This window comes from Gouania willdenowi, chromosome 9, assembly GCF_900634775.1.
Source record: "Gouania willdenowi chromosome 9, fGouWil2.1, whole genome shotgun sequence".
Classification (NCBI taxonomy): domain Eukaryota; kingdom Metazoa; phylum Chordata; class Actinopteri; order Blenniiformes; family Gobiesocidae; genus Gouania; species Gouania willdenowi.
This window is the reverse complement of record NC_041052.1, coordinates 8694108-8705641: the sequence shown is the minus strand read 5'-3', so window position 1 is coordinate 8705641 and position 11534 is coordinate 8694108. Positions and strand designations below refer to the sequence as shown.

The window sequence follows — 11534 nt, the reverse complement described above, 5'->3', positions numbered from 1 at the left end:
AAACAACACCACAGTTACAAAAAAGGCAGGAAGACGAACCCAGGCAGGAAGCAGCTGACACTGTTAATGCGTAAAAGTGTGAGGTTATTCATCATCGGACGAGTGAAGTCATACATTAATTAATTAATTAATTTAAAGCAGAACTAAGTAACTTTTTCACCATAATAAATCCTTCTCATAGTCCCTGTGAGGGTAATACAAGTGTTTATAGGGTGGTTGGGGATTCTTTCATCCCCCCGAAGTCTCTGGCCGGAAAACAGCAGTTGCAACTTTCCCTTTTCCATGCAGTGACAGCTCAGCAGCAACACACAGCAATAACACACACTGTCTTCGCTGCACGCACACACACTTGCAACCCAGCGCTCCATCGGGCAGCACACACAAATATCCACCCATCCAATCATCCATTTTCAGAGCCGCTTTGTCAGCACACAAACAAACACATCACATACATTTCCACACTCCATATTACTCCCACATCATTTATTAATTGTACTTGTCGCTATTCCTCATACTGTTCACATGGTCACATGGGACTATATGTATGAAAGCACCCTTATTATCACTGTTGTATTAGGATTTTTCAGTGATCGGTTGCTACTATCTTTGGAGAGAAAAGGTGCGCATGTAGCTGTGGGGTGGGGCAGGGGGCGGGGGTGTTGAGTTTTTACGACAGTGACATGACCAAAAGGGACCTTTAGGGGGAGCGCTAAGAACAAGTTACTTAGTTCTGCTTTAATTAATATATGACTTCACCCATCCGCATATACGATCGAGACACAGGTTGCATCAGCTAATTGTAGATATGTATGATCAGATATAAATGTATATCTTTCCTAAAGGATGTGATCGGTAAATGAAAGGATTGCATATTTATAGACAGCTGTCAGATCAGATCCACACAGTGACGTGTTCACACATCACCTTTTATTAGACAGCTCGCTTTCTAAGAGAACTGATTGGTCAGGAGGCGGGACATAATCACTCGCTCAGATCCTCGCCAGAGCAAAGCCTGCTCCTGACCAGGCTAGCCATTCAGCATAAGTTCCCATGGTGATTTAGTTATGTACAATAACTCACACATCATTATATTTTATTATAATAGCAGAATATCACTCATGTACTCAATGCATGCAGTACTTTTAGAAATATGATTATCATAGAATAACACATATTTATACTGTAAACATAATCTTTATGACGGCTTTGCAAATATACATTCAGAAACTTTGTATATGTACATGTAGAAGCATAGATAATTGAAAATAGAACACAGTCAGAATGGTCAGGCAGATCAATGATAGGCTTTGAACGTTGAGTTTTATTCATCAGACGGCTTCTCACTGTAAAGGTGAACCACCAGTGGGAATCATGATCCGAGACTCCATACTTCTGATCAATGGAACTGCCGAGAAATAATATTAGATTAAAATGTAGACAGATTAAATTGGTTTTACAAATGTCTAGTTCCTTGACATTGTAATACACAATGTAAACAGCATGTCAGATTCCTGTTTCAGCCTTGTTTCAGTTTTAAAGCATGAGTTTATTAGCATCAATATCTGGAATCTTCAGTAAAGGAAAAGGAGAGTGAGGTGTTTTTAGCTGTAGGCAGACTCATTTCATGCTAAATCGTTGGGCTCCTGTTACACAGTGTACAATATCAGTTTTATTGTACCAGTTATTTAGGAGTTTGGGGACTTGGTAATAGATAAAGAACCTTTCCGTGTAGCTTTACAAACTTTGGGTCCCCCAATCAGCAGCTTGCATAAGGCCTGCAAATCGCAAGAAACGGCCCCAAACTGTCATCACACATGGGCTAGAAGATAAGTCAAGTAAAATTAAGTGTTTTCAGTGCATTTTTGTTCTGTATTCACAAAAAATACCAAATTTTAACTACTCAAAAAGCTACATTAAATTGTATCCATTTCCAAAACCTGCTCACTCTGGCCTGTCGTCATTTTCAGACAACTCCAGAACCGAGGTGGGTGGGATACCTCCTTTGTCAAACTAGTCATGTTCTATTTACATTAACAGGGACTAAAAATCAAACATCAGAGTGAGTGAATGTTTTTATTCAGGCACTTCCTTTTAAACTCTAAAATGCTGCTGAAAAAAATTATTCAAATGTATTATTTCTTTAGTCTTAGCATATAGAAAACTATTCCCAAGTAAAGAAATATGATGGTCCATCACCCCTATGAACTGAGTGCTGAAAATAACTTTATAAACTCAAATTGTTTGTGACTGAGAGGTTTTCTTTGGATGCATTTGCCTCACCTGTATAAAATACATTGACATCCCAGCCTTCCTTCATCCAGGCAGAATTCCTTGTCTCCTCTCGAGCCTGGAGGCTTTCATAGGCTGTAAAACAAAAACAAAAACAGGATATCACAATATAGGAACTTGTGAAGGTAATTAAAAAAGCTGATTATTGAAAACAAATCATATAAAAATAATCGCGTCCAACTTTGTCTCTTGTTTGCGGGCTCCTAGTTAGCTTCAGCGTGTCAAACTCAAGGCCGCGGGCCAAATCCGGCCCTTTAGAGCATACAATTCGGCCCACAACAGAGAGCAAAAAAGTCAAAGAAACCATGAAATACAGTGTAAATTACCAACTAATTCAGCTGTAGATAACTCAGCCAGATATCTCCAAAATCACATTTTCAAACAATGGCAATCATATATAATCTCAAATTGTTAAAAGATCTCTAATTATTTCCCAAATTCTGCAATTTTCTTCAAAATTTTCCACAAAATTTTGCCAAATTACATACGAATTGGTCCTAAAATCAAATACATTGAAAGTGAATTTCCTGTAGGGACTGATATCTGCCTCTTATTGCTTTGATATTATCAGTGCCGTACATATTTTCTCATTTATTTCTACATGGAAGTGCAAACTATAGTACAATAACGATTAAATTACTTATTTTCCCACCTAAAATCTGTGGCCCATTTAAGATAAAATGCTCCGTATTTGGCCCCTGAACTAAAATGGGTTTGACGCCCCATGACGAGTTGATAAAATGATCGTAGAGAGGGAAACCTTCCTTACCCCATAAGTGATGAACAACATACAGGTCTCCGATCTGTGAGAAGAAGCCACTGACTGCCTCCTTGTTCTCCTGTCTGTAACTGATGGCCCTCGCCCTGATGATAGAACGTGTTTAAGAACCGTCACCATCACAGATTCACATCCTAAACCTGTAGTGATTATTGGACAACAGTCTTCATGATTTATGATACTTACCAATGGTTGCCCCATTCTATCATGGTTCCTGGCTAAAACACAAACATTTACAAGATTGGTATCATTGTTACTATCTTAAATACATAATATGGCATTGTTCAGTCTCCTAAAGATATAGTCAATTTCATAGCAAAAAAATGTTTGTATTTTATGGGTTATTATTGGATTTTTATTGGAAACAGTGGGAAAAAGACAAACACAAATATTTCAAATTGTCATCAGGCCATATAATGTGGCCATTGTAAAACAGAGCTAATATTATGGACATGTATTACCACAAAGTCTTTCAATCTACAAAAGCAGCATGTTCTTTATAGGGTGGAGGATATACCTTAAGGTTATAGGTGCGCATCTCATAGATGTTTGGTCCTTTACGGGGAAGGGGTTCATTCCAGAAACTGAACTCCAGGAGAAGCTGGTTTCGCCTTGAAATCAACATTTTGGACCTTTCCTTCCTGAACTCCTTATACTCCTGAAATTTTACAGTAAGACGGTCATTTTTGGATGAAAAAAAAAAAAAAACATGCATTGAATTAATTAACTAAAATTAATTAAAAACCAAGAGTATTGCAGCAAATTAAATCACAGCAAATTTAAGATATTATGTTTAAAGTTAAATAGAATTTAAAAAAAAGAATACAAATTGAAAATGACTTGTTGCTCACACCTTAAACTTGATGTCTTTTGAAAACCTATCAGATGGGTTTTGGTGTGAAAGTGATGGAAGTTTACCTCGTTTGTTTTTAGCTTCTGCAGACATTCAGTCAGAGCTGGATAACCTCCTCTGTAACGCCACAGATGTACTGGGAAAAACAACCAGCAGATGTCACTGTTGTACTGTTTTATTCCACTGATAAAACCACCACCTGAACTACTACTGTATATTTATTAATACAAATACTCCCAACATGAACTAGAGACTTGGTTTAAATATGAACAAAAATCATACACTGAAGGGTAAAATATCACTTAAGTCTACATTTCTCTCTCAAACTTTTCTGCCAACAAATCACAGAATTGCAAACTTTTTAAGACAAATGATTGTAACTGTATCTCCTATCCATAGGATTAAGATTTGGAAAGGAACATATCAGCGTTTGTCCAAAATTACCAAATACAACCAAAGACTTCTTTCAGAACCTCATTGTTTGACGTATGAGTGGAAGAACACGACAAAGTGGTCGAATTAACTTTTTTCCTACATAATTGAAGCCCTCAAAGGTATTAGATGTTTTTGATGATATTATTTCAGAGATTTGCAAAGCTTTTTTAGCATAAATTAGATGTCACCCGTATCAACCGAGTTAAGCTGTACTAGTACTCAAATCTGAAGTACTTGTACTTCATTTTGGTAATAGTGCATGAGTAAATTTTACCAGTGAAGCAAAAAAAGTGTCACTGATACCATTTGTGAGCATTATACGCATTATATGCTAATAAGATGGGCAGAGAAAAGCAAATTACAGCTTGCCACAGGCTTTAAAAAAAATATTACAAACAAATTAATTATGGAGTTTGATTTGGTTATAATCATTCCTAGTACTACCGGTACTAGTAAAAGAAAAACAATCTACTAGTACTACTAGTAAGATTTTGAGTGTATTATTAGTAGTAATAGTACTAGTAAACAAAAACAATGTTTTACTAGAATAGGTTTTTGGTGCACTAGTGTCAGCAAAATCATCCACCAGTAAACAATTGTGTATTACGAGTAATACTAATAGACTTAAAATATGTATCTAGTAAAAACTCCAAGCTTTACTAGAATAATTAAACATTTGTCTACTAGTAAACTATTTTGATCTACTGGCAAGGTCTACTCGCGCACTAGTGTACCCTAAACTTTCACTAGTAAAGCAAAATCTTTGTTTACAAATACACACTAGTAGTAGTAGTTGACCATTTTTAGTCTACTTGTAGTACTGGTAAAGCCAAACGATTCACCAGTAGTACTAGTAGTTCCAGCAATTCCAGCTCCTTGATTGGTTGTAATATTTTTGAAAGCCAATGGCAAGCCAAAATTTGCTTTCCACTACCCTCTTATTAGCAAATAAGGAATACTATTACTACTAGTAACACTTAATGCTTCACTAGTGAAGTTGACTTGCACACTAGCAAACCAAAATTGGGTACATTTAGTCTAAATTTGAGTAACTTATTAGAGCTTGATTAGGGTCAATATCATTGATATCAATTTTATGTTCAAACAGCTTTCCACAGCACACGACTATGCAGCATTGAACCAAAGCTAATAGCTTGCTGCTACACTGATGCTCACCAGCTTGATCCTGCTCTCCATACCAGGTATTCCAACTTCCAACTATCTCACACGGATACTCAGCATCCTGACTCAGCTTTTTCTGCACTTCGACCCTTTGAATGAGACACACACACATACATACACACAGTTTAAAGACATTCCCTCTATTAGCCAAACTGTACGCTCAGTTAAGCTTACGAGTCCCACAGTGTACTCATTTGATGGGACAAAGTCATTACTGATAATAGAGGAATCTTTAAACTTGTTTCATCAAGAAAACTCATTATGTGGATTCAGGACATTCCTGTTGTAATCTTAGCACCATTTTGCAGAAAGAAGCAAAGTGTAAAGTGTAAGTGTTTAAAAGTACTTCAGAAGGAAGCCTCATTAAACATAGGCAGGTATGTAAAGTGTACATAGGGGCAATAATGTTTTTCCACAAAAAATAACTCACTGTAAGTCGTTGTACACTTCCAGGCAATCTGGTTTGACATTGTGAACTTGAAAAAAGAAAGAGAAAGTTAGACTTCTCAGGAATGGGTGTTTCTGTCATCATCAAGTCCTTGGACAAAGCAATTTCACACGAGGATTCAACTAAGCCTGGCTGCTCTGTTAGAGGCTGTAGCTAATGATACAGTGCTCCAGTTGAAATCAAACTGTGTGGTCTGATGTAAACCACTTAGAAGATCAAAGCCTGGGAGTGATGGGTTTCTCTTCAGGAGACAGGCAAAGTTAGCAAGGCAGACTCTAAAGTCAACGAGACAAGTAACTTGTGACTGTACAAAACGTATTAAGCTTATCAAAATGTTTTGAGACCAAACTAGATGAGAAGAAAAATATTTTTTTCTATTTTGAAAAGTAACTAAACCAAAAACCACTTTTTTCTGCTGAAAATAAACGTATTTGGGTAAGAAGCAGTGTTGTTGATCGTTACATTTTAGTCAAAGTATTTCAATTTGGCATCTGTTGTTGTAAAAATGTAAGAGCGACTGCCCTCTATGAATGGAAACCATGGATATTACAAAACAAATTTTGCTATTGGCTGAGAATAGGGTTTGTGACGTTTTGGTGGCTTCTTACATCACAAACCACCACTGTTAGCCCCGCCCCTCCTACAAAAACTAGCAGCTGTGGACTCTGTAATCTGTGGCAAGATCTGATTAAGAGAATTGTGAATAGAGAGCTATAGTGAGTATTGAGTTGGTAGTTAGCAGAGCATAGGTTGTTCTTGGAGTTTTTGTTGTATAATTTAAGAGATTGGGTGTGTCATAACTGCTCTAGGAGCCCCGCCCATAAACAAGGCTTTTTAAAAATATTATTTCGTGCCTGGACGCATATTAGCAAAAACTTCTCGGTTTAGTTACTCTCTAAGTTAGTGAAAGAAATTAAACTATAGAAAAAAACTGTGAAAATTCCACCACAATGGCAGTTTTTTTTTATAATTATTTACAATTACTTTAATTGAGAAAATTTAAATAAAATGTTTTATTACAAGGGGTTTGTTGTCAAAATGTGAATTATACAATAAACAAATACAAGTCCATTACAACTCACATTTAAAGAGTAACTAAACAGGGGGTAAATTAAAAAAATGCCTTGATTATGGGCTTGGCTCCTGGAGCAGTTGAGACATGGCCGATCTATACTATAAAATCTATGAAGAACAATCTATGCTATGGTAACTAGCAAATCAATACTCAATATACCTTTCTATTCACAATTATCTCAATCCAAACAACTCACCACAGATTGCAGAGTTGTTGTCGTTGTTGTTGTTGTTGTTGTTGTTGTTCTTGGTTAATAATGTGTTGCAACCATCTGAATAGATGCATATCGCCACCTATTGTACTGGAGTATGTTAATCTTGGTGCCATCTACTTCAGGCTACTCATTGATTCCTATTATCTCATCTGCTGTTTCCACAACTGTTTTTTTTTTTTTTTTGCTGCAATACCACATTGACTATCTTGCAAATGAAGGCAATAAAGTTGACCTTATCAACAATCAATGTGTCATTTTTGTTTTTTTGGCGTTCTGATTTGGTGTTGGGACTGGGACAGATTGCAGAGTCCACAGGTGCTAGTTTTTTTAAGAGGGGCGGTGCCAACAGTGATGCACAATGGGTCCAATGAAGTCACAGTATCTCATTTTCAATGGCAAAATTCAATTGTAATAGCCTGGTTTCAACCCATAGAGGGCAGTCACTCTTATATTTTAGAACAAAATTTTTCCAAATTGAAATATTTTAACTAAAATGTTTAGAGTTGGGCCAGAATCAATCAACAGCACTACCCAAATACATCTTTTTTTTCCTGTAGAAAATATGGTTTTTGGGGTTTAGTTACTCTAAAAGCTGAATTTTCAGATTTCAAAGTCTGAATTACACAGCTTGATTCATTTCACTGTGGCCTGGATGACAAATGACAGGCTGTTTAGACAGACTGCAGAATGCATTTCATTACAGTGAATATTCATTAGTGAATATTTTTTGTCCTTACAACTGACCCTTCGCTAAAATGAGCCTGGGTGTAAGTAAAAGAGCAAAAGGCCTACATTGGATTTTATACAGATGGTTTGTTTCTTTCTTTGACAGCAGGTTGGAGTGAGCGTCTTTCCTGGCATCAGCTTTGTGCACAAACATGGATCGCAACCAGCCATTGTTGACGCGCGCGGAAAACCTCCTACACAAAAAACCAAATGAAAGAGAGTTTCACAAAAAGCACAGAGCAAAACACACAAGTCATCGTTACTGCATGAAAGAGGAACTTAAAAGGAAAATATGGCGATATGCGTGACATAGGGACCAACAGATAGTCATGCTAATACACTTTGATATGAAACGCATGCATTGCATATGAGTGAGTGGGCCGATTGCTGCAGCTGCTATCTAAATCATAAATGTTCTACTTCAAATGGATGAAAGAGAAGAGATAGGACGTACTGTAACGCTATCGTAAAAATCCAAGAGGCTCTGATAATCGGCAGTTAATCATTTTTACAGTCTCATGAAAAACACAAAGTTAAGTGTTGCTTAAAAATGTGTTTGAGTTGTTGGAAACAGCAGCTTGACAAGGTTTGCAAGAAACTGCAAATACTGTTTTCAGTTTACTTACAAGTACTGTTGGAACTAAAAGAATCTATAATGATGGAATACCAAAAAACAATATCATTCTGTTTTTTTTTTCAATAATTTCATTAAATAGAAAAAAAGAAAAAAAAAAAAAAAAGGACAATATCATTGTAACCTCTAATTCTAATTTAATAAATGCTGAAAACCTGAAATTTCTTTTTATAGTGGTATGGCTTTTAAGTTGTCTTCAGACTATGTATTAAACTCAAGGCCCTGACGAATCTGAGTAAAAACGTATTGCAATATGCAAACCTATCACATGAATGTACTTTAGATGATAGGTCTAAAGCTGAATAATTAAAATGTGTTACTAATTTGTGTTCAAAATGTCCTTTGACATTTGAATCAACATTTAGCCTTCAAAGACACGTGGGCGTCGCCATTGTGGAGATTCGAGCCAATCAGCGTTTTCATATCATGTCTTCATCACATCAGAATTACTATTATTGTATTTCAGCTCCCAAACACAATCTATGATAAAATGGGATTTCAATCTGATATTTTAGTGCTTAGTTTTTTTACGCGTTTTCCTATGAAGACCAAGAAACATTACAGCAGATACGCTGCACTTAGCAAGAAACAAGAAATTGGACTTTAAAAATGTCAGTGCGTGCAGCATTTGGATGCCACTATCAGCCATCTTACAAACATGTACAAATGTCCAGCTGAATAGGAAAGACACCTTAAAATGAGGGAAGTCAACGCTACGTTGCCTTTAACTTAAAAAAATCAGCTGGACTTAAGTGAATGTAGTTTTGTGGGTCGACATGCTGCCATTTTAGCACTTTCTACCAAAGAACAGCAGACTTAGAGCTGTAAAGTATTCACTATTAATACATTAATGAATTCATTAATAGCACACACATGGGTATTTGGTGTCTGTTTATCAGCCCAGTGGTTTAAAAAGCTCATAATGAGTCACTGAAGTAAATCACTTAACCATTAAAGACTGTGTTACGGCAATGATGTAGCGTGTATTACATTAAAGGTGGGATAATCCTTTTCACTACTCTGTGGGTTGTTTTGCAGTAAGACAGGATGAGGAGGTCGGAGATTCACTGGTGTTTTAGTCATTGGTGTCCAGTTAACGTTCAGACTCATCTACCAGGAATTAGAGACATTGCTGAAGGGATTTATTGCAGGTTTTGCTTGTGTTCAACTGCAATATTACACAGAGTATGTCTACAAATGAGCTCTATTAACAACTTTATAGCGATGTTACCTAATGGAACACCATGATTGGTCAAATATTGGATTAAATTGCTGGGCTTTGCAAAGGAACATAATGATTTCTTGTTTCCTCAGTGATGGACTAGTTGTGGGAACCCTTTCCTTACCCTTACCCTTACCTTAAGCTCATTGGCTTCTCCTTATCTTGTTTCTATTTGTTTTTCTTAACATGACATTGTCCATATTTGGATGTAATCATGAAATTACCATGAATTTCTCTCATTCTATTCAGGAAATTGGGTTCAAAGATCACGACCATTCAGTACATTTTGTTGGCTTTGTCCCTTGCATACAATGTACGCAACTAATTGCCTTTCAAAGTGCTGCACTGCAGGTTCTATTCAGTGTTAACAATCTCCTCTGCTGGTAATTGTCCAATTTTAGCCTGATACCTATTGTACATCATTGAGAATAATACAAATCGCAGAATCCTATACTGAAATAAATTCTTGAATCTTGCTTTGGCGATGCAAGCCAGAAATTAAACTCCAAGGCTTCCCCTGCGCTATATGCAGCCAGGATGCTATTCTTACCCAGGGTTAATCAGAGCTCCCACACTTTGCAGGGAAACAGATCCAAGGCCTCTCACAGTATTTTTTTTTTATGAAATGAATATGTTTTTAAACCCTTTTCTAAAATCTGCCTCAATGACACATTAACCTCAATTTATGGATTTAAGGCTAAGTCGCAGAGAGCCCTGGTGTATTTGCGCTTATGGATTATAGAGTTATAACTGTGCATATACATGTTATATAATGGCTTTTAGGAGCATAATTCACAAACATTTACTAAATCTGTAATTTAGTTTTTATCCAAAAAACTTTTAAGGTTAGTGGAACTTCTTCCTATGAACTTATGAACCAAAGGCTTTATTAACTGGGAGCTCTTTTTGGATTAATCATTTGGGCGTTGAATGAACAACAACACTGCAAAGACACCTACTAAGTAGATATATAAACAGATGGAATACAAATGCTAACAGAACAATATCTGTCAACTTATGGCTTCATGGGACAAAGTTCAGGAGCCTCGTTTATGATTTAATAAGGTCTGAAAGACTGTTCGGCAGCTCTGCCAACAACTCATGTTAATATGAATGCATGTTGGAATACATTATGGCACCAAAAGTTCTCAGTTATCTCATGACATAGATCATTTGCTTACACTTTGCAGTAGTGGGCAAAGAGCAAAACAAAACAAACAGCAGGAAAAATGTGCCAGAGTTTCGATTCTCCCTGTTTTAGTGCCAAGTCAGAACCCCTTTCATCAAGTGCCCTCTCACTATACAGACACCAATTTTATTACATAACAGTTCAATGTTGGAAATTCAAAAGTCTTTTTTTTTTACCTGGTAACGGGACTCACTGAATACCTGTACAGCACATGTCCTTTTGCCCAGCACGAGCCAGTCATGGCCATGTTCTTCTGCTCCTTCTGACACAGAGGAAAGCGCTGCAGGTTAATGTTTAGCTCCCTGACTGTGATGGGATTTGATGACTGGTCATGGTTCACACAAGATACAAGTCTTCTGCTGGAGATTTGTAATCAATGCATGAAATTCAGAGCTGGTAATGTGAGTGGGCCTTTGAAAAGGGATATGAGCAAAAGATCCTTTTTGTCCACTTAAGTCCTCTTTAAAAGCAAATGGAAGGAGCATAATG

The 11534-nt window shown here is 36.7% G+C and overlaps 1 protein-coding gene across 1 annotated transcript; it reads right to left on the bottom strand.

Moving 5' to 3' along the window:
• Positions 1-886: 886 nt before the first annotated feature.
• nipsnap1 (nipsnap homolog 1 (C. elegans)) lies at positions 887-11377 on the bottom strand. Its single transcript, XM_028458409.1, has 10 exons — positions 11222-11377; positions 8067-8194; positions 5968-6013; positions 5532-5626; positions 3986-4056; positions 3585-3725; positions 3254-3285; positions 3059-3153; positions 2281-2364; positions 887-1405 (listed from the first exon to the last, which is right to left on the bottom strand). Exons 1-10 carry the CDS (start codon positions 11290-11292, stop codon positions 1341-1343), a joined length of 828 nt encoding a protein of 275 aa, XP_028314210.1. The 5' UTR covers positions 11293-11377; the 3' UTR covers positions 887-1340.
• Between the last annotated feature and the right edge of the window lie 157 nt (positions 11378-11534).

Bases quoted from the DNA above. Each gene is read 5' to 3' on its own strand.
- nipsnap1 (XM_028458409.1), bottom strand. From the start codon at position 11,292: ATGGCCATGACTGGCTCGTGCTGGGCAAAAGGACATGTGCTGTACAGG. The intron at 4,057-5,531 runs GTGAGCATCAGT...TGTTTTTCCCAG, and splicing joins TGGAGAGCAGGATCAAGCTG to TACATCTGTGGCGTTACAGA. The intron at 3,726-3,985 runs GTAAACTTCCAT...GTAAAATTTCAG, and splicing joins AGAAGCTAAAAACAAACGAG to GAGTATAAGGAGTTCAGGAA.